Source organism: Mobula hypostoma, unplaced genomic scaffold (assembly GCF_963921235.1).
Source record: "Mobula hypostoma unplaced genomic scaffold, sMobHyp1.1 scaffold_161, whole genome shotgun sequence".
NCBI lineage: Eukaryota > Metazoa > Chordata > Chondrichthyes > Myliobatiformes > Myliobatidae > Mobula > Mobula hypostoma.
The window spans coordinates 3,375-26,673 of NW_026948259.1; the positions used below are offsets into that span (position 1 = coordinate 3,375).

General features: G+C 59.3%; 1 protein-coding gene across 1 annotated transcript in view; it reads right to left on the reverse strand.

Annotated features, from left to right (window-relative positions):
* Window positions 1-2,517: 2,517 nt before the first annotated feature.
* LOC134342239 (peroxisomal targeting signal 1 receptor-like) overlaps window positions 2,518-23,299 on the reverse strand; it is a gene marked incomplete at its 3' end in the record, with an annotated part of 33,732 nt that continues 12,950 nt past the window's right edge. Inside the window, exons 2-4 of the mRNA XM_063040197.1 lie at window positions 3,412-3,606; window positions 2,779-2,814; window positions 2,518-2,650 (exon numbers count right to left, since the gene is read on the reverse strand). Of these exons, the coding sequence (XP_062896267.1) occupies window positions 2,518-2,650; window positions 2,779-2,814; window positions 3,412-3,555 (313 nt within the window). The remainder of the gene's footprint in view (window positions 2,651-2,778; window positions 2,815-3,411; window positions 3,607-23,299) is intronic.

Genomic DNA, 23,299 nt, shown 5'->3' on the forward strand with positions numbered 1-23,299 from the left:
CGGTCCCCGTCTACCTGTGACTCCACTTTCAGGGAACCGTGTCCCTGTGCCCCTGGGTCCCTCTGTTCTACAACACTCCCCAGGGTCCCCGTCTACCTGTGACTCCACTTTCAGGGAACCCTGTCCCCGTACCCCTGGGTCCCTCTGTTCTACAACACTCCCCAGGGTCCCCGTCTACCCGTGACCCCACTTTCAGGGAACCGTATCCCCGTACCCCTGGGTCCCTCTGTAACACAACACTCCCCACGGTCCCCGTCTACCCGTGACTCCACTTTCCGGGGACCATGTCCCCGTACCCCTGGGTCCCTCTGTTCTACAAGACTCCCCGGGGTCCCCGTCTACCCGTGACCCCACATTCAGGGAACCGTATCCCCGTACCCCTGGGTCCCTCTGTTCCACAACACTCCCCACGGTCCCCGTCTACCCGTGACTCCACTTTCAGGGAACCCTGTCCCCGTACCCCTGGGTCCCTCTGTTCCACAACACTCCCCGGGGTCCCCGTCTACCCGTGACTCCACTTTCAGGGAACCCTGTCCCCGTACCCCTGGGTCGCTCTGTTCCACAACACTCCCCGGGGTCCCCGTCTACCCGTGACTCCACTTTCAGGGAACCGTGTCCCCGTACCCCTGGGTCTCTCTGTTCCACAACACTCCCCGGGGTCCCCGTCTACCCGTGACTCCACTTTCAGGGAACCGTGTCCCTGTGCCCCTGGGTCCCTCTGTTCCACAACACTCCCCGGGGTCCCCGTCTATCCGTGACTCCACTTTCAGGGAACCGTGTCCCTGTGCCCCTGGGTCCCTCTGTTCCACAACACTCCCCAGGGTCCCCGTCTACCCGTGACTCCACTTTCAGTGAACCGTGTCCCTGTGCCCCTGGGTCCCTCTGTTCCACAACACTCCCGAGGGTCCCCGTCTACCCGTGACTCCACTTTCAGGGAACCGCGTCCCTGTGCCCCTGGGTCCCTCTGTTCCACAACACTCCCCCGGGGTCCCCGTCTACACGTGACCCCACCTTCAGGGAACCCTGTCCCCGTACCCCTGGGTCCCTCTGTTCTACAACACTCCCCGAGGTCCCCGTCTACCCGTGACCCCACTTTCAGGGAACTGTATCCCTGTACCCCTGGGTCCCTCTGTTCCACAACACTCCACGGGGTCCCCGTCTACCTGTGACTCCACTTTCAGGGAACCGTGTCCCTGTACCCCTGGGTCCCTCTGTTCCACAACACTCCCCAGGGTCCCCGTCTACCCGTGACCCCACTTTCAGGGAACCGTATCCCCGTACCCCTGGGTCCCTCTGTTCCACAACACTCCCCACGGTCCCCGTCTACCCGTGACTCCACTTTCCGGGGACCGTGTCCCCGTACCCCTGGGTCCCTCTGTTCTACAACACTCCCCGGGGTCCCCGTCTACCCGTGACCCCACTTTCCGGGGACCGTGTCCCCGTACCCCTGGGTCCCTCTGTTCTACAACACTCCCCGGGGTCCCCGTCTACCCGTGACCCCACTTTCAGGGAACCGTATCCCCGTACCCCTGGGTCCCTCTGTTCTACAACACTCCCCGGGGTCCCCGTCTACCCGTGACTCCACTTTCAGGGAACCCTGTCCCCGTACCCCTGGGTCCCTCTGTTCCACAACACTCCCCGGGGTCCCCGTCTACCCGTGACTCCACTTTCAGGGAACCGTGTCCCCGTACCCCTGGGTCCCTCTGTTCCACAACACTCCCCACGGTCCCCGTCTACCTGTGACTCCACTTTCAGGGAACCGTGTCCCTGTGCCCCTGGGTCCCTCTGTTCTACAACACTCCCCAGGGTCCCCGTCTACCTGTGACTCCACTTTCAGGGAACCCTGTCCCTGTACCCCTGGGTCCCTCTGTTCCACAACACTCCCCACGGTCCCCGTCTACCCGTGACTCCACTTTCAGGGAACCGTGTCCCCGTACCCCTGGGTCCCTCTGTTCCACAACACTCCCCGGGGTCCCCGTCTACCTGTGACTCCACTTTCAGGGAACCGTATCCCTGTACCCCGGGGTCCCTCTGTTCTACAACACTCCCCGGGGTCCCCGTCTACCTGTGACTCCACTTTCAGGGAACCGTGTCCCTGTGCCCCTGGGTCCCTCTGTTCCACAACACTCCCCACGGTCCCCGTCTACCTGTGACTCCACTTTCAGGGAACCGTGTCCCTGTGCCCCTGGGTCCCTCTGTTCTACAACACTCCCCGGGGTCCCCGTCTACCTGTGACTCCACTTTCAGGGAACCGTGTCCCTGTACCCCTGGGTCCCTCTGTTCCACAACACTCCCCAGAGTCCCCGTCTACCTGTGACTCCACTTTCAGGGAACCGTGTCCCAGTACCCCTGGGTCCCTCTGTCCCTTGACACTCCCCAGGGTCCCTGTCTACCTGTGACTCCACTTTCAGGGAACCGTATCCCAGTACCCCGGGGTCCCTCTGTTCCACAACACTCCCCAGGGCCCCCATCGGCAGGAGGTACAGACCCCTCACTCCCCCCCCGCCACCCCCGTACCTCGCAGAGGGGCACGTAGCAGGCGCGAGTTGTCGATCTCCTGCATCTCGGCCAGCAGATCGTCCATCTGGAAGGTGTGGGCGGCCCGGGACAGCAGGGGGCCGTGGCGCTCGCCGAGGAACTCCGAGACCAGCTATGGGGTGGGGTGGGGGGAGAGAGAGGGAGATCGTCAGCGCTGGACCGGTCGAACGATGCCGCAAGCCGCGGGGGGGGGAGCGGGAGGCTTCGGGACGGAGGGCAGAGATGGGGACCGACACTCACCTCTTCTTCCGTCGCATGCTCCACCGACTGGGGGATCTGAAAGGGAAGCACAATGCGTGAGAGACTCGACGTCGAACAGGGAGGCGCAGGGTTAGAGGGGAGAGAGAGGGGGAGGAGGGTGGAAAGGGGAAGAGAGGGGTAAAGAGGGGAGAGAGGGGAGAGAGGGGAGAGAGGGGAGAGAGGGGAGAGGGGGTGAGAGGGGTGAGAGGGGTGAGAGGGGTGAGAGGGGAGAGAGGGGAGAGAGATGGGGAGAGAGAGATGGGGGAGAGAGGGAATGGGGAGAGAGAGATGGGGGAGAGAGAGACGGGGAGAGAGAGATGGGTGAGAGAGACGGGGAGAGGGAGACGGGGGAGAGAGAGATGGGGAGAGAGATGGGGGAGAGAGAGATGGGGGAGAGAGAGATGGGGGAGAGAGAGATTGGGGAGAGAGAGATGGGGGAGAGAGAGATGGGGAGAGAGAGATGGGAGAGAGAGATGGGGGAGAGAGGGAATGGGGGAGAGAGGGAATGGGGAAGAGAGCGATGGGGGAGAGAGAGATGGGGAGAGAGATGGGGAGAGAAAGATGGGGAGAGAAAGATGGGGAGAGGTGGGGCAGAGCTGGGGGAGAGATAGGGGAGAGAGAAAGTGGACTCACTTCTGTCCTGCCGAGGGGCTTGGACCAGCCTGCCTCGCCGATCCCCTCTTGCCTCAGCGCCTTGTCCTGGGTGAAGTGGCTAGTGAGTTTAACAAGGGGGTTCGAGCCCCCGCACTCCGTCTCCACCAGGTCCCTCATCGCCATGGCGACAGCTGCAGGGGTGGGGGGGACGGGGTAGAGGGGTAGGGAGAGGTGCTAGGGACCAAACGGAAGGTCAAGAGAATTAATGTCACCCTCTCCATTTCCCTCAAACTCTCCTCCACCTTCCTCTCCCTCCCTCCCTGCTGAGTGTCTGATGGGACGGTGTGCAGGGAGATTCACTCAGTGTCTGACCCAGGGAGTCTCTGATGGGACGGTGTGGAGGGAGATTCACTCTGTGTGTCTGACCCCGGGAGTGTGTGATGGGACGGTGTGGAGGGAGATTCACTCTGTGTGTCTGACCCCGGGAGTGTGTGATGGGACGGTGCGGAGGGAGATTCACTCTGTGTCTGACCCCGGGAGTGTGTGATGGGACGGTGTGGAGGGAGATTCACTCTCTGTGTCTGACCCCGGGAGTGTGTGATGGGACGGTGCGGAGGGAGATTCACTCTGTGTGACTGACCCCGGGAGTGTGTGATGGGACGGTGTGGAGGGAGATTCACTCTGTGTCTGCCCCGGGACTGTGTGATGGGACGGTGTGGAGGAAGATTCACTCTGTGTCTGATTCCGGGAGTGTGTGATAGGACGGTGCGGAGGGAGATTCACTCTGTGTCTGACCCCGGGAGTGTGCGATGGGACGGTGTGGAGGGAGATTCACTCTGTGTGTCTGACCCCGGGAGTGTGTGATGGGATGGTGTGGAGGGAGATTTACTCTTTGTCTGACCCCGGGAGTGTGTGATGGGACAGAGTGGAGGGAGATTCACTCTGTGTGGCTGACCCCGGGAGTGTGTGATGGGACGGTGTGGAGGGAGATTCACTCTGTGTCTGACCACGGGAGTGTGTGATGGAACGTTGCAGAGGGAGATTCACTCTGTGTCTGACCCCGGGAGTGTATGATGGGACGGTGTGGAGGGAGATTCACTCTGTGTGTCTGACCCCGGGAGTGTGTGATGGGACGGTGTGGAGGGAGATTCACTCTGTGTCTGATCCCAGGAGTGTGTGATGGGACGGTGTGGAGGGAGATTCACTCTGTGTCTGACCCCAGGAGTGTGTGGGATGGGACGGTGTGGAGGGAGATTCACTCTGTGTATCTGACCCCGGGAGTGTGTGATGGGACGGTGCGGAGGGAGATTCACTCTGTGTGTCTGACCCCGGGAGTGTGTGATGGGACAGTGTGCAGGGAGATTCACTCTGTGTGTCTGACCCCGGGAGTGTGTGATGGGACGGTGTGGAGGGAGATTCACTCTGTGTGTCTGACCCCGGGAGTGTGTGATGGGACGGTGTGGAGGGAGATTTACTCTGTGTGTCTAACCCCGGGAGTGTGTGATGGGACGGTGTGGAGGGAGATTCACTCTGTGTCTGACCCCGGGAGTGTGTGATGGGACGGTGTGGAGGGAGATTCACTCTGTGTGTCTGACCCCAGGAGTGTGTGATGGGACGGTGCGGAGGGAGATTCACTCTGTGTATCTGACCCCGGGAGTGTGTGATGGGACGGTGCGGAGGGAGATTCACTCTGTGTCTGACCCCGGGAGTGTGTGATGGGACGGTGCGGAGGGAGATTCACTCTGTGTGTCTGACCCCGGGAGTGTGTGATGGGACGGTGTGGAGGGAGATTCACTCTGTGTGTCTGACCCCGGGAGTGCGTGATGGGACGGTGTGGAGGGAGATTCACGCTGTGTCTGACCCCGGGAGTGTGTGATGGGACGGTGCAGAGGGAGATTCACTCTGTGTCTGACCCCGGGAGTGTGTGATGGGACGGTGTGGAGGGAGATTCACTCTGTGTCTGACCCCGGGAGTGTGTGATGGGACAGTGTGGAGGGAGATTCACTCTGTGTGTCTGACCCCGGGAGTGTGACAGTGTGGAGGGAGATTCACTCTGTGTCTGACCCCAGGAGTGTGTAATGCCACGGTGTGGAGGGAGATTCACTCTGTGTCTGACCCCGGGAGTGTGTGATGGGACGGTGCGGAGGGAGATTCACTCTGTGTCTGACCCCGGGAGTGTGTAATGGGACGGTGCGGAGGGAGATTCACTCTGTGTGTCTGACCCCAGGAGTGTGTGATGGGACGGTGCGGAGGGAGATTCACTCTGTGTGTCTGACCCCGGGAGTGTGTGATGGGACGGTGTGGAGGGAGATTCACTCTGTGTCTGACCCCGGGAGTGTGTGATGGGACGGTGTGGAGGGAGATTCACTCTGTGTGTCTGACCCCGGGAGTGTGTGATCGGACGGTGTGGAGGGAGATTCACTCTGTGCGTCTGACCCCGGGAGTGTGTGATGGGACGGTGTGGAGAGAGATTCACTCTGTGTGTCTGACCCCGGGAGTGTGTGATAGGACAGTGTGGAGGGAGATTCACCCTGTGTGTCCGACCCCGGTAGTGTGTGATGGGACGGTGCAGAGGGAGATTCACTCTGTATCTGACCCCGGGAGTGTGTAATGGGACGGTGTGGAGCGAGATTCACTCTGTGTGTCTGACCCCGGGAGTGTGTGATGGGACGGTGCGGAGGGAGATTCACTCTGTGTGTCTGACCCCGGGACTGTGTGATGGGACGGTCTGGAGGGAGATTCACTCTGTGTGTCTGACCTCAGGAGTGTGTGATGGGACGGTCTGGAGGGAGATTCACTCTGTGTGTCTGACCCCGGGAGTGTGTGATAGGACGGTGTGGAGGAATATTCACTCTGTGTGTCTGACCCCGGGAGTGTGTGATGGGACGGTCTGGAGGGAGATTCACTCTGTGTCTGACCCTGGGAGTATGTGATGGGACGGTGTGGAGGGAGATTCACTCTGTGTGTCTGACCCCGGGAGTGTGTGATGGGACGGTGTGGAGGGAGATTCACTCTGTGCGTCTGACCCCGGGAGTGTGTAATGGGACGGTGTGGAGAGAGATTCACTCTGTGTGTCTGACCCCGGGAGTGTGTGATAGGACAGTGTGGAGGGAGATTCACCCTGTGTGTCCGACCCCGGGAGTGTGTGATGGGACGGTGCAGAGGGAGATTCACTCTGTGTCTGACCCCGGGAGTGTGTAATGGGACGGTGTGGAGGGAGATTCACTCTGTGTGTCTGACCCCGGGAGTGTGTGATGGGACGGTGCGGAGGGAGATTCACTCTGTGTGTCTGACCCCGGGACTGTGTGATGGGACGGTGTGGAGGGAGATTCACTCTGTGTGTCTGACCTCAGGAGTGTGTGATGGGACGGTGTGGAGGGAGATTCACTCTGTGTCTGACCCCGGGAGTGTGTGATGGGACGGTGTGGAGGGAGATTCACTCTGTGTCTGACCCCGGGAGTGTGTGATGGGACGGTGTGGAGGGAGATTCACTCTGTGTCTGACCCCGGGAGTGTGTGATGGGACGGTGTGGAGGGAGATTCACTCTGTGTCTGACCCCGGGAGTGTGTGATGGGACGGTGTGGAGGGAGATTCACTCTGTGTCTGACCCCGGGAGTGTGTGATGGGACGGTGTGGAGGGAGATTCACTCTGTGTCTGACCCCGGGAGTGTGTGATGGGACGGTGTGGAGGGAGATTCACTCTGTGTCTGACCCCGGGAGTGTGTGATGGAACGGTCTGGAGGGAGATTCACTCTGTGTGTCTGACCCCGGGAGTGTGTGATAGGACGGTCTGGAGGGAGATTCACTCTGTGTGTCTGACCCCGGGAGTGTGTGATGGGACGGTGTGGAGGGAGATTCACTCTGTGTGTCTGACCCCGGGAGTGTGTGATGGGACGGTGTGGAGGGAGATTCACTCTGTGTGTCTCATCCCGGGAGTGTGTGATGGGACGGTGTGGAGGGAGATTCACTCTGTATCTGACCCCGGGAGTGTGTGATGGGACGTTGCGGAGGGAGATTCACTCTGTGTGTCTGACCCCGGGAGTGTGTGATGGGACGGTGTGGAGGAATATTCACTCTGTGTGTCTGACCCCGGGAGTGTGTGATGGGACGGTCTGGAGGGAGATTCACTCTGTGTGACTGACCCCGGGAGTGTGTGATGGGACGGTGTGGAGGGAGATTCACTCTGTGTCTGATTCCGGGAGTGTGTGATAGGACGGTGCGGAGGGAGATTCACTCTGTGTCTGACCCCGGGAGTGTGCGATGGGACGGTGTGGAGGGAGATTCACTCTGTGTGTCTGACCCCGGGAGTGTGTGATGGGATGGTGTGGAGGGAGATTTACTCTTTGTCTGACCCCGGGAGTGTGTGATGGGACAGAGTGGAGGGAGATTCACTCTGTGTGGCTGACCCCGGGAGTGTGTGATGGGACGGTGTGGAGGGAGATTCACTCTGTGTCTGACCACGGGAGTGTGTGATGGAACGTTGCAGAGGGAGATTCACTCTGTGTCTGACCCCGGAAGTGTATGATGGGACGGTGTGGAGGGAGATTCACTCTGTGTGTCTGACCCCGGGAGTGTGTGATGGGACGGTGTGGAGGGAGATTCACTCTGTGTCTGATCCCAGGAGTGTGTGATGGGACGGTGTGGAGGGAGATTCACTCTGTGTCTGACCCCAGGAGTGTGTGGGATGGGACGGTGTGGAGGGAGATTCACTCTGTGTATCTGACCCCGGGAGTGTGTGATGGGACGGTGCGGAAGGAGATTCACTCTGTGTGTCTGACCCCGGGAGTGTGTGATGGGACAGTGTGCAGGGAGATTCACTCTGTGTGTCTGACCCCGGGAGTGTGTGATGGGACGGTGTGGAGGGAGATTCACTCTGTGTGTCTGACCCCGGGAGTGTGTGATGGGACGGTGTGGAGGGAGATTTACTCTGTGTGTCTAACCCCGGGAGTGTGTGATGGGACGGTGTGGAGGGAGATTCACTCTGTGTCTGACCCCGGGAGTGTGTGATGGGACGGTGTGGAGGGAGATTCACTCTGTGTGTCTGACCCCAGGAGTGTGTGATGGGACGGTGCGGAGGGAGATTCACTCTGTGTATCTGACCCCGGGAGTGTGTGATGGGACGGTGTGGAGGGAGATTCACTCTGTGTCTGACCCCGGGAGTGTGTGATGGGACGGTGCGGAGGGAGATTCACTCTGTGTGTCTGACCCCGGGAGTGTGTGATGGGACGGTGCGGAGGGAGATTCACTCTGTGTCTGACCCCGGGAGTGTGTGATGGGACGGTGCGGAGGGAGATTCACTCTGTGTGTCTGACCCCGGGAGTGTGTGATGGGACGGTGTGGAGGGAGATTCACTCTGTGTGTCTGACCCCGGGAGTGCGTGATGGGACGGTGTGGAGGGAGATTCACGCTGTGTCTGACCCCGGGAGTGTGTGATGGGACGGTGCAGAGGGAGATTCACTCTGTGTCTGACCCCGGGAGTGTGTGATGGGACGGTGTGGAGGGAGATTCACTCTGTGTCTGACCCCGGGAGTGTGTGATGGGACAGTGTGGAGGGAGATTCACTCTGTGTGTCTGACCCCGGGAGTGTGACAGTGTGGAGGGAGATTCACTCTGTGTCTGACCCCAGGAGTGTGTAATGCCACGGTGTGGAGGGAGATTCACTCTGTGTCTGACCCCGGGAGTGTGTGATGGGACGGTGCGGAGGGAGATTCACTCTGTGTCTGACCCCGGGAGTGTGTAATGGGACGGTGCGGAGGGAGATTCACTCTGTGTGTCTGACCCCAGGAGTGTGTGATGGGACGGTGCGGAGGGAGATTCACTCTGTGTGTCTGACCCCGGGAGTGTGTGATGGGACGGTGTGGAGGGAGATTCACTCTGTGTCTGACCCCGGGAGTGTGTGATGGGACGGTGTGGAGGGAGATTCACTCTGTGTGTCTGACCCCGGGAGTGTGTGATCTGACGGTGTGGAGGGAGATTCACTCTGTGCGTCTGACCCCGGGAGTGTGTGATGGGACGGTGTGGAGAGAGATTCACTCTGTGTGTCTGACCCCGGGAGTGTGTGATAGGACAGTGTGGAGGGAGATTCACCCTGTGTGTCCGACCCCGGTAGTGTGTGATGGGACGGTGCAGAGGGAGATTCACTCTGTATCTGACCCCGGGAGTGTGTAATGGGACGGTGTGGAGCGAGATTCACTCTGTGTGTCTGACCCCGGGAGTGTGTGATGGGACGGTGCGGAGGGAGATTCACTCTGTGTGTCTGACCCCGGGACTGTGTGATGGGACGGTGTGGAGGGAGATTCACTCTGTGTGTCTGACCTCAGGAGTGTGTGATGGGACGGTCTGGAGGGAGATTCACTCTGTGTGTCTGACCCCGGGAGTGTGTGATCGGACGGTGTGGAGGAATATTCACTCTGTGTGTCTGACCCCGGGAGTGTGTGATGGGACGGTCTGGAGGGAGATTCACTCTGTGTCTGACCCTGGGAGTATGTGATGGGACGGTGTGGAGGGAGATTCACTCTGTGTGTCTGACCCCGGGAGTGTGTGATGGGACGGTGTGGAGGGAGATTCACTCTGTGCGTCTGACCCCGGGAGTGTGTGATGGGACGGTGTGGAGAGAGATTCACTCTGTGTGTCTGACCCCGGGAGTGTGTGATAGGACAGTGTGGAGGGAGATTCACCCTGTGTGTCTGACCCCGGGACTGTGTGATGGGACGGTCTGGAGGGAGATTCACTCTGTGTGTCTGACCTCAGGAGTGTGTGATGGGACGGTCTGGAGGGAGATTCACTCTGTGTGTCTGACCCCGGGAGTGTGTGATAGGACGGTGTGGAGGAATATTCACTCTGTGTGTCTGACCCCGGGAGTGTGTGATGGGACGGTCTGGAGGGAGATTCACTCTGTGTCTGACCCTGGGAGTATGTGATGGGACGGTGTGGAGGGAGATTCACTCTGTGTGTCTGACCCCGGGAGTGTGTGATGGGACGGTGTGGAGGGAGATTCACTCTGTGCGTCTGACCCCGGGAGTGTGTAATGGGACGGTGTGGAGAGAGATTCACTCTGTGTGTCTGACCCCGGGAGTGTGTGATAGGACAGTGTGGAGGGAGATTCACCCTGTGTGTCCGACCCCGGGAGTGTGTGATGGGACGGTGCAGAGGGAGATTCACTCTGTGTCTGACCCCGGGAGTGTGTAATGGGACGGTGTGGAGGGAGATTCACTCTGTGTGTCTGACCCCGGGAGTGTGTGATGGGACGGTGCGGAGGGAGATTCACTCTGTGTGTCTGACCCCGGGACTGTGTGATGGGACGGTGTGGAGGGAGATTCACTCTGTGTGTCTGACCTCAGGAGTGTGTGATGGGACGGTGTGGAGGGAGATTCACTCTGTGTCTGACCCCGGGAGTGTGTGATGGGACGGTGTGGAGGGAGATTCACTCTGTGTCTGACCCCGGGAGTGTGTGATGGGACGGTGTGGAGGGAGATTCACTCTGTGTCTGACCCCGGGAGTGTGTGATGGGACGGTGTGGAGGGAGATTCACTCTGTGTCTGACCCCGGGAGTGTGTGATGGGACGGTGTGGAGGGAGATTCACTCTGTGTCTGACCCCGGGAGTGTGTGATGGGACGGTGTGGAGGGAGATTCACTCTGTGTCTGACCCCGGGAGTGTGTGATGGGACGGTGTGGAGGGAGATTCACTCTGTGTCTGACCCCGGGAGTGTGTGATGGAACGGTCTGGAGGGAGATTCACTCTGTGTGTCTGACCCCGGGAGTGTGTGATAGGACGGTCTGGAGGGAGATTCACTCTGTGTGTCTGACCCCGGGAGTGTGTGATGGGACGGTGTGGAGGGAGATTCACTCTGTGTGTCTGACCCCGGGAGTGTGTGATGGGACGGTGTGGAGGGAGATTCACTCTGTGTGTCTCATCCCGGGAGTGTGTGATGGGACGGTGTGGAGGGAGATTCACTCTGTATCTGACCCCGGGAGTGTGTGATGGGACGTTGCGGAGGGAGATTCACTCTGTGTGTCTGACCCCGGGAGTGTGTGATGGGACGGTGTGGAGGAATATTCACTCTGTGTGTCTGACCCCGGGAGTGTGTGATGGGACGGTCTGGAGGGAGATTCACTCTGTGTGACTGACCCCGGGAGTGTGTGATGGGACGGTGTGGAGGGAGATTCACTCTGTGTCTGATTCCGGGAGTGTGTGATAGGACGGTGCGGAGGGAGATTCACTCTGTGTCTGACCCCGGGAGTGTGCGATGGGACGGTGTGGAGGGAGATTCACTCTGTGTGTCTGACCCCGGGAGTGTGTGATGGGATGGTGTGGAGGGAGATTTACTCTTTGTCTGACCCCGGGAGTGTGTGATGGGACAGAGTGGAGGGAGATTCACTCTGTGTGGCTGACCCCGGGAGTGTGTGATGGGACGGTGTGGAGGGAGATTCACTCTGTGTCTGACCACGGGAGTGTGTGATGGAACGTTGCAGAGGGAGATTCACTCTGTGTCTGACCCCGGGAGTGTATGATGGGACGGTGTGGAGGGAGATTCACTCTGTGTGTCTGACCCCGGGAGTGTGTGATGGGACGGTGTGGAGGGAGATTCACTCTGTGTCTGATCCCAGGAGTGTGTGATGGGACGGTGTGGAGGGAGATTCACTCTGTGTCTGACCCCAGGAGTGTGTGGGATGGGACGGTGTGGAGGGAGATTCACTCTGTGTATCTGACCCCGGGAGTGTGTGATGGGACGGTGCGGAAGGAGATTCACTCTGTGTGTCTGACCCCGGGAGTGTGTGATGGGACAGTGTGCAGGGAGATTCACTCTGTGTGTCTGACCCCGGGAGTGTGTGATGGGACGGTGTGGAGGGAGATTCACTCTGTGTGTCTGACCCCGGGAGTGTGTGATGGGACGGTGTGGAGGGAGATTTACTCTGTGTGTCTAACCCCGGGAGTGTGTGATGGGACGGTGTGGAGGGAGATTCACTCTGTGTCTGACCCCGGGAGTGTGTGATGGGACGGTGTGGAGGGAGATTCACTCTGTGTGTCTGACCCCAGGAGTGTGTGATGGGACGGTGCGGAGGGAGATTCACTCTGTGTATCTGACCCCGGGAGTGTGTGATGGGACGGTGTGGAGGGAGATTCACTCTGTGTCTGACCCCGGGAGTGTGTGATGGGACGGTGCGGAGGGAGATTCACTCTGTGTGTCTGACCCCGGGAGTGTGTGATGGGACGGTGCGGAGGGAGATTCACTCTGTGTCTGACCCCGGGAGTGTGTGATGGGACGGTGCGGAGGGAGATTCACTCTGTGTGTCTGACCCCGGGAGTGTGTGATGGGACGGTGTGGAGGGAGATTCACTCTGTGTGTCTGACCCCGGGAGTGCGTGATGGGACGGTGTGGAGGGAGATTCACGCTGTGTCTGACCCCGGGAGTGTGTGATGGGACGGTGCAGAGGGAGATTCACTCTGTGTCTGACCCCGGGAGTGTGTGATGGGACGGTGTGGAGGGAGATTCACTCTGTGTCTGACCCCGGGAGTGTGTGATGGGACAGTGTGGAGGGAGATTCACTCTGTGTGTCTGACCCCGGGAGTGTGACAGTGTGGAGGGAGATTCACTCTGTGTCTGACCCCAGGAGTGTGTAATGCCACGGTGTGGAGGGAGATTCACTCTGTGTCTGACCCCGGGAGTGTGTGATGGGACGGTGCGGAGGGAGATTCACTCTGTGTCTGACCCCGGGAGTGTGTAATGGGACGGTGCGGAGGGAGATTCACTCTGTGTGTCTGACCCCAGGAGTGTGTGATGGGACGGTGCGGAGGGAGATTCACTCTGTGTGTCTGACCCCGGGAGTGTGTGATGGGACGGTGTGGAGGGAGATTCACTCTGTGTCTGACCCCGGGAGTGTGTGATGGGACGGTGTGGAGGGAGATTCACTCTGTGTGTCTGACCCCGGGAGTGTGTGATCTGACGGTGTGGAGGGAGATTCACTCTGTGCGTCTGACCCCGGGAGTGTGTGATGGGACGGTGTGGAGAGAGATTCACTCTGTGTGTCTGACCCCGGGAGTGTGTGATAGGACAGTGTGGAGGGAGATTCACCCTGTGTGTCCGACCCCGGTAGTGTGTGATGGGACGGTGCAGAGGGAGATTCACTCTGTATCTGACCCCGGGAGTGTGTAATGGGACGGTGTGGAGCGAGATTCACTCTGTGTGTCTGACCCCGGGAGTGTGTGATGGGACGGTGCGGAGGGAGATTCACTCTGTGTGTCTGACCCCCGGACTGTGTGATGGGACGGTGTGGAGGGAGATTCACTCTGTGTGTCTGACCTCAGGAGTGTGTGATGGGACGGTCTGGAGGGAGATTCACTCTGTGTGTCTGACCCCGGGAGTGTGTGATCGGACGGTGTGGAGGAATATTCACTCTGTGTGTCTGACCCCGGGAGTGTGTGATGGGACGGTCTGGAGGGAGATTCACTCTGTGTCTGACCCTGGGAGTATGTGATGGGACGGTGTGGAGGGAGATTCACTCTGTGTGTCTGACCCCGGGAGTGTGTGATGGGACGGTGTGGAGGGAGATTCACTCTGTGCGTCTGACCCCGGGAGTGTGTGATGGGACGGTGTGGAGAGAGATTCACTCTGTGTGTCTGACCCCAGGAGTGTGTGATAGGACAGTGTGGAGGGAGATTCACCCTGTGTGTCCGACCCCGGGAGTGTGTGATGGGACGGTGCAGAGGGAGATTCACTCTGTGTCTGACCCCGGGAGTGTGTAATGGGACGGTGTGGAGGGAGATTCACTCTGTGTGTCTGACCCCGGGAGTGTGTGATGGGACGGTGCGGAGGGAGATTCACTCTGTGTGTCTGACCCCGGGACTGTGTGATGGGACGGTGTGGAGGGAGATTCACTCTGTGTGTCTGACCTCAGGAGTGTGTGATGGGACGGTGTGGAGGGAGATTCACTCTGTGTCTGACCCCGGGAGTGTGTGATGGGACGGTGTGGAGGGAGATTCACTCTGTGTCTGACCCCGGGAGTGTGTGATGGGACGGTGTGGAGGGAGATTCACTCTGTGTCTGACCCCGGGAGTGTGTGATGGGACGGTGTGGAGGGAGATTCACTCTGTGTCTGACCCCGGGAGTGTGTGATGGGACGGTGTGGAGGGAGATTCACTCTGTGTCTGACCCCGGGAGTGTGTGATGGGACGGTGTGGAGGGAGATTCACTCTGTGTCTGACCCCGGGAGTGTGTGATGGGACGGTGTGGAGGGAGATTCACTCTGTGTCTGACCCCGGGAGTGTGTGATGGAACGGTCTGGAGGGAGATTCACTCTGTGTGTCTGACCCCGGGAGTGTGTGATAGGACGGTCTGGAGGGAGATTCACTCTGTGTGTCTCATCCCGGGAGTGTGTGACGGGACGGTGTGGAGGGAGATTCACTCTGTATCTGACCCCGGGAGTGTGTGATGGGACGTTGCGGAGGGAGATTCACTCTGTGTGTCTGACCCCGGGAGTGTGTGATGGGACGGTGTGGAGGAATATTCACTCTGTGTGTCTGACCCCGGGAGTGTGTGATGGGACGGTCTGGAGGGAGATTCACTCTGTGTCTGACCCTGGGAGTATGTGATGGGACGGTGTGGAGGGAGATTCACTCTGTGTGTCTGACCCCGGGAGTGTGTGATGGGACGGTGTGGAGGGAGATTCACTCTGTGTCTGACCCCGGGAGTGTGTGATGGGACGGTGCGGAGGGAGATTCACTCTGTGTGACTGACCCCGGGAGTGTGTGATGGGACGGTATGGAGGGAAATTCACTCTGTGTGTCTGACCCCGGGAGTGTGTGATGGGACGGTGTGGAGGGAGATTCACTCTGTGTCTGATCCCGGGAGTGTGTGATGGGACGGTGTGGAGGGAGATTCACTCTGTGTCTGACCCCAGGAGTGTGTGGGATGGGACGGTGTGGAGGGAGATTCACTCTGTGTGTCTGACCCCGGGAGTATGTGATGGGACGGTGTGGAGGGAGATTCACTCTGTGTGACTGACCCCGGGAGTGTGTGATGGGACGGTATGGAGGGAAATTCACTCTGTGTATCTGACCCCGGGAGTGTGTGATGGGACGGTGCGGAAGGAGATTCACTCTGTGTGTCTGACCCCGGGAGTGTGTGATGGGACAGTGTGCAGGGAGATTCACTCTGTGTGTCTGACCCCGGGAGTGTGTGATGGGACGGTGTGGAGGGAGATTCACTCTGTGTGTCTGACCCCGGGAGTGTGTGATGGGACGGTGTGGAGGGAGATTTACTCTGTGTGTCTAACCCCGGGAGTGTGTGATGGGACGGTGTGGAGGGAGATTCACTCTGTGTCTGACCCCGGGAGTGTGTGATGGGACGGTGTGGAGGGAGATTCACTCTGTGTGTCTGACCCCAGGAGTGTGTGATGGGACGGTGCGGAGGGAGATTCACTCTGTGTGTCTGACCCCGGGAGTGTGTGACGGGACGGTGCGGAGGGAGATTCACTCTGTGTCTGACCCCGGGAGTGTGTGATGGGACGGTGCGGAGGGAGATTCACTCTGTGTGTCTGACCCCGGGAGTGTGTGATGGGACGGTGTGGAGGGAGATTCACTCTGTGTGTCTGACCCCGGGAGTGCGTGATGGGACGGTGTGGAGGGAGATTCACGCTGTGTCTGACCCCGGGAGTGTGTGATGGGACGGTGCAGAGGGAGATTCACTCTGTGTCTGACCCCGGGAGTGTGTGATGGGACGGTGTGGAGGGAGATTCACTCTGTGTCTGACCCCGGGAGTGTGTGATGGGACAGTGTGGAGGGAGATTCACTCTGTGTGTCTGACCCCGGGAGTGTGACAGTGTGGAGGGAGATTCACTCTGTGTCTGACCCCAGGAGTGTGTAATGCCACGGTGTGGAGGGAGATTCACTCTGTGTCTGACCCCGGGAGTGTGTGATGGGACGGTGCGGAGGGAGATTCACTCTGTGTCTGACCCCGGGAGTGTGTAATGGGACGGTGCGGAGGGAGATTCACTCTGTGTGTCTGACCCCAGGAGTGTGTGATGGGACGGTGCGGAGGGAGATTCACTCTGTGTGTCTGACCCCGGGAGTGTGTGATGGGACGGTGTGGAGGGAGATTCACTCTGTGTCTGACCCCGGGAGTGTGTGATGGGACGGTGTGGAGGGAGATTCACTCTGTGTGTCTGACCCCGGGAGTGTGTGATCGGACGGTGTGGAGGGAGATTCACTCTGTGCGTCTGACCCCGGGAGTGTGTGATGGGACGGTGTGGAGAGAGATTCACTCTGTGTGTCTGACCCCGGGAGTGTGTGATAGGACAGTGTGGAGGGAGATTCACCCTGTGTGTCCGACCCCGGTAGTGTGTGATGGGACGGTGCAGAGGGAGATTCACTCTGTATCTGACCCCGGGAGTGTGTAATGGGACGGTGTGGAGCGAGATTCACTCTGTGTGTCTGACCCCGGGAGTGTGTGATGGGACGGTGCGGAGGGAGATTCACTCTGTGTGTCTGACCCCGGGACTGTGTGATGGGACGGTGTGGAGGGAGATTCACTCTGTGTGTCTGACCTCAGGAGTGTGTGATGGGACGGTCTGGAGGGAGATTCACTCTGTGTGTCTGACCCCGGGAGTGTGTGATCGGACGGTGTGGAGGAATATTCACTCTGTGTGTCTGACCCCGGGAGTGTGTGATGGGACGGTCTGGAGGGAGATTCACTCTGTGTCTGACCCTGGGAGTATGTGATGGGACGGTGTGGAGGGAGATTCACTCTGTGTGTCTGACCCCGGGAGTGTGTGATGGGACGGTGTGGAGGGAGATTCACTCTGTGCGTCTGACCCCGGGAGTGTGTGATGGGACGGTGTGGAGAGAGATTCACTCTGTGTGTCTGACCCCAGGAGTGTGTGATAGGACAGTGTGGAGGGAGATTCACCCTGTGTGTCCGACCCCGGGAGTGTGTGATGGGACGGTGCAGAGGGAGATTCACTCTGTGTCTGACCCCGGGAGTGTGTAATGGGACGGTGTGGAGGGAGATTCACTCTGTGTGTCTGACCCCGGGAGTGTGTGATGGGACGGTGCGGAGGGAGATTCACTCTGTGTGTCTGACCCCGGGACTGTGTGATGGGACGGTGTGGAGGGAGATTCACTCTGTGTGTCTGACCTCAGGAGTGTGTGATGGGACGGTGTGGAGGGAGATTCACTCTGTGTCTGACCCCGGGAGTGTGTGATGGGACGGTGTGGAGGGAGATTCACTCTGTGTCTGACCCCGGGAGTGTGTGATGGGACGGTGTGGAGGGAGATTCACTCTGTGTCTGACCCCGGGAGTGTGTGATGGGACGGTGTGGAGGGAGATTCACTCTGTGTCTGACCCCGGGAGTGTGTGATGGGACGGTGTGGAGGGAGATTCACTCTGTGTCTGACCCCGGGAGTGTGTGATGGGACGGTGTGGAGGGAGATTCACTCTGTGTCTGACCCCGGGAGTGTGTGATGGGACGGTGTGGAGGGAGATTCACTCTGTGTCTGACCCCGGGAGTGTGTGATGGAACGGTCTGGAGGGAGATTCACTCTGTGTGTCTGACCCCGGGAGTGTGTGATAGGACGGTCTGGAGGGAGATTCACTCTGTGTGTCTCATCCCGGGAGTGTGTGACGGGACGGTGTGGAGGGAGATTCACTCTGTATCTGACCCCGGGAGTGTGTGATGGGACGTTGCGGAGGGAGATTCACTCTGTGTGTCTGACCCCGGGAGTGTGTGATGGGACGGTGTGGAGGAATATTCACTCTGTGTGTCTGACCCCGGGAGTGTGTGATGGGACGGTCTGGAGGGAGATTCACTCTGTGTCTGACCCTGGGAGTATGTGATGGGACGGTGTGGAGGGAGATTCACTCTGTGTGTCTGACCCCGGGAGTGTGTGATGGGACGGTGTGGAGGGAGATTCACTCTGTGTCTGACCCCGGGAGTGTGTGATGGGACGGTGCGGAGGGAGATTCACTCTGTGTGACTGACCCCGGGAGTGTGTGATGGGACGGTATGGAGGGAAATTCACTCTGTGTGTCTGACCCCGGGAGTGTGTGATGGGACGGTGTGGAGGGAGATTCACTCTGTGTCTGATCCCGGGAGTGTGTGATGGGACGGTGTGGAGGGAGATTCACTCTGTGTCTGACCCCAGGAGTGTGTGGGATGGGACGGTGTGGAGGGAGATTCACTCTGTGTGTCTGACCCCGGGAGTATGTGATGGGACGGTGTGGAGGGAGATTCACTCTGTGTGACTGACCCCGGGAGTGTGTGATGGGACGGTATGGAGGGAAATTCACTCTGTGTATCTGACCCCGGGAGTGTGTGATGGGACGGTGCGGAAGGAGATTCACTCTGTGTGTCTGACCCCGGGAGTGTGTGATGGGACAGTGTGCAGGGAGATTCACTCTGTGTGTCTGACCCCGGGAGTGTGTGATGGGACGGTGTGGAGGGAGATTCACTCTGTGTGTCTGACCCCGGGAGTGTGTGATGGGACGGTGTGGAGGGAGATTTACTCTGTGTGTCTAACCCCGGGAGTGTGTGATGGGACGGTGTGGAGGGAGATTCACTCTGTGTCTGACCCCGGGAGTGTGTGATGGGACGGTGTGGAGGGAGATTCACTCTGTGTGTCTGACCCCAGGAGTGTGTGATGGGACGGTGCGGAGGGAGATTCACTCTGTGTGTCTGACCCCGGGAGTGTGTGACGGGACGGTGCGGAGGGAGATTCACTCTGTGTCTGACCCCGGGAGTGTGTGATGGGACGGTGCGGAGGGAGATTCACTCTGTGTGTCTGACCCCGGGAGTGTGTGATGGGACGGTGTGGAGGGAGATTCACTCTGTGTGTCTGACCCCGGGAGTGCGTGATGGGACGGTGTGGAGGGAGATTCACGCTGTGTCTGACCCCGGGAGTGTGTGATGGGACGGTGCAGAGGGAGATTCACTCTGTGTCTGACCCCGGGAGTGTGTGATGGGACGGTGTGGAGGGAGATTCACTCTGTGTCTGACCCCGGGAGTGTGTGATGGGACAGTGTGGAGGGAGATTCACTCTGTGTGTCTGACCCCGGGAGTGTGACAGTGTGGAGGGAGATTCACTCTGTGTCTGACCCCAGGAGTGTGTAATGCCACGGTGTGGAGGGAGATTCACTCTGTGTCTGACCCCGGGAGTGTGTGATGGGACGGTGCGGAGGGAGATTCACTCTGTGTCTGACCCCGGGAGTGTGTAATGGGACGGTGCGGAGGGAGATTCACTCTGTGTGTCTGACCCCAGGAGTGTGTGATGGGACGGTGCGGAGGGAGATTCACTCTGTGTGTCTGACCCCGGGAGTGTGTGATGGGACGGTGTGGAGGGAGATTCACTCTGTGTCTGACCCCGGGAGTGTGTGATGGGACGGTGTGGAGGGAGATTCACTCTGTGTGTCTGACCCCGGGAGTGTGTGATCGGACGGTGTGGAGGGAGATTCACTCTGTGCGTCTGACCCCGGGAGTGTGTGATGGGACGGTGTGGAGAGAGATTCACTCTGTGTGTCTGACCCCGGGAGTGTGTGATAGGACAGTGTGGAGGGAGATTCACCCTGTGTGTCCGACCCCGGGAGTGTGCGATGGGACGGTGCAGAGGGAGATTCACTCTGTGTCTGACCCCGGGAGTGTGTAATGGGACGGTGTGGAGGGAGATTCACTCTGTGTGTCTGACCCCGGGAGTGTGTGATGGGACGGTGCGGAGGGAGATTCACTCTGTGTGTCTGACCCCGGGACTGTGTGATGGGACGGTGTGGAGGGAGATTCACTCTGTGTGTCTGACCTCAGGAGTGTGTGATGGGACGGTCTGGAGGGAGATTCACTCTAAGTGTCTCATCCCGGGAGTGTGTGATGGGACGGTGTGGAGGGAGATTCACTCTGTGTCTGACCCCGGGAGTGTGTGATGGAACGGTCTGGAGGGAGATTCACTCTGTGTGTCTGACCCCGGGAGTGTGTGATAGGACGGTCTGGAGGGAGATTCACTCTGTGTGTCTCATCCCGGGAGTGTGTGATGGGACGGTGTGGAGGGAGATTCACTCTGTATCTGACCCCGGGAGTGTGTGATGGGACGTTGCGGAGGGAGATTCACTCTGTGTGTCTGACCCCGGGAGTGTGTGATGGGACGGTGTGGAGGAATATTCACTCTGTGTGTCTGACCCCGGGAGTGTGTGATGGGACGGTCTGGAGGGAGATTCACTCTGTGTCTGACCCTGGGAGTATGTGATGGGACGGTGTGGAGGGAGATTCACTCTGTGTGTCTGACCCCGGGAGTGTGTGATGGGACGGTGTGGAGGGAGATTCACTCTGTGTCTGACCCCGGGAGTGTGTGATGGGACGGTGCGGAGGGAGATTCACTCTGTGTGACTGACCCCTGTAGTGTGTGATGGGACGGTATGGAGGGAAATTCACACTGTGTGTCTGACCCCGGGAGTGTGTGATGGGACGGTGTGGAGGGAGATTCACTCTGTGTCTGATCCCGGGAGTGTGTGATGGGACGGTGTGGAGGGAGATTCACTCTGTGTCTGACCCCAGGAGTGTGTGGGATGGGACGGTGTGGAGGGAGATTCACTCTGTGTGTCTGACCCCGGGAGTGTGTGATGGGACGGTGTGGAGGGAGATTCACTCTGTGTGACTGACCCCGGGAGTGTGTGCTGGGACGGTATGGAGGGAAATTCACTCTGTGTATCTGACCCCGGGAGTGTGTGATGGGACGGTGCGGAAGGAGATTCACTCTGTGTGTCTGACCCCGGGAGTGTGTGATGGGACAGTGTGCAGGGAGATTCACTCTGTGTGTCTGACCCCGGGAGTGTGTGATGGGACGGTGTGGAGGGAGATTCACTCTGTGTGTCTGACCCCGGGAGTGTGTGATGGGACGGTGTGGAGGGAGATTTACTCTGTGTGTCTAACCCCGGGAGTGTGTGATGGGACGGTGTGGAGGGAGATTCACTCTGTGTCTGACCCCGGGAGTGTGTGATGGGACGGTGTGGAGGGAGATTCACTCTGTGTGTCTGACCCCAGGAGTGTGTGATGGGACGGTGCGGAGGGAGATTCACTCTGTGTGTCTGACCCCGGGAGTGTGTGACGGGACGGTGCGGAGGGAGATTCACTCTGTGTCTGACCCCGGGAGTGTGTGATGGGACGGTGCGGAGGGAGATTCACTCTGTGTGTCTGACCCCGGGAGTGTGTGATGGGACGGTGTGGAGGGAGATTCACTCTGTGTGTCTGACCCCGGGAGTGCGTGATGGGACGGTGTGGAGGGAGATTCACGCTGTGTCTGACCCCGGGAGTGTGTGATGGGACGGTGCAGAGGGAGATTCACTCTGTGTCTGACCCCGGGAGTGTGTGATGGGACGGTGTGGAGGGAGATTCACTCTGTGTCTGACCCCGGGAGTGTGTGATGGGACAGTGTGGAGGGAGATTCACTCTGTGTGTCTGACCCCGGGAGTGTGACAGTGTGGAGGGAGATTCACTCTGTGTCTGACCCCAGGAGTGTGTAATGCCACGGTGTGGAGGGAGATTCACTCTGTGTCTGACCCCGGGAGTGTGTGATGGGACGGTGCGGAGGGAGATTCACTCTGTGTCTGACCCCGGGAGTGTGTAATGGGACGGTGCGGAGGGAGATTCACTCTGTGTGTCTGACCCCAGGAGTGTGTGATGGGACGGTGCGGAGGGAGATTCACTCTGTGTGTCTGACCCCGGGAGTGTGTGATGGGACGGTGTGGAGGGAGATTCACTCTGTGTCTGACCCCGGGAGTGTGTGATGGGACGGTGTGGAGGGAGATTCACTCTGTGCGTCTGACCCCGGGAGTGTGTGATGGGACGGTGTGGAGAGAGATTCACTCTGTGTGTCTGACCCCGGGAGTGTGTGATAGGACAGTGTGGAGGGTGATTCACCCTGTGTGTCCGACCCCGGGAGTGTGTGATGGGACGGTGCAGAGGGAGATTCACTCTGTGTCTGACCCCGGGAGTGTGTAATGGGACGGTGTGGAGGGAGATTCACTCTGTGTGTCTGACCCCGGGAGTGTGTGATGGGACGGTGCGGAGGGAGATTCACTCTGTGTGTCTTACCCCGGGACTGTGTGATGGGACGGTGTGGAGGGAGATTCACTCTGTGTGTCTGACCTCAGGAGTGTGTGATGGGACGGTCTGGAGGGAGATTCACTCTAAGTGTCTCATCCCGGGAGTGTGTGATGGGACGGTGTGGAGGGAGATTCACTCTGTGTCTGACCCCGGGAGTGTGTGATAGGACGGTCTGGAGGGAGATTCACTCTAAGTGTCTCATCCCGGGAGTGTGTGATGGGACGGTGTGGAGGGAGATTCACTCTGTATCTGACCCCGGGAGTGTGTGATGGGACGTTGCGGAGGGAGATTCACTCTGTGTGTCTGACCCCGGGAGTGTGTGATGGGACGGTGTGGAGGAATATTCACTCTGTGTGTCTGACCCCGGGAGTGTGTGATGGGACGGTCTGGAGGGAGATTCACTCTGTGTCTGACCCTGGGAGTATGTGATGGGACGGTGTGGAGGGAGATTCACTCTGTGTGTCTGACCCCGGGAGTGTGTGATGGGACGGTGTGGAGGGAGTTTCACTCTGTGTGTCTGACCCCGGGAGTGTGTGATGGGACGGTGTGGAGGGAGATTCACTCTGTGTGTCTGACCCCGGGAGTGCGTGATGGGACGGTGTGGAGGGAGATTCACGCTGTGTCTGACCCCGGGAGTGTGTGATGGGACGGTGCAGAGGGAGATTCACTCTGTGTCTGACCCCGGGAGTGTGTGATGGGACGGTGTGGAGGGAGATTCACTCTGTGTCTGACCCCGGGAGTGTGTGATGGGACAGTGTGGAGGGAGATTCACTCTGTGTGTCTGACCCCGGGAGTGTGACAGTGTGGAGGGAGATTCACTCTGTGTCTGACCCCAGGAGTGTGTAA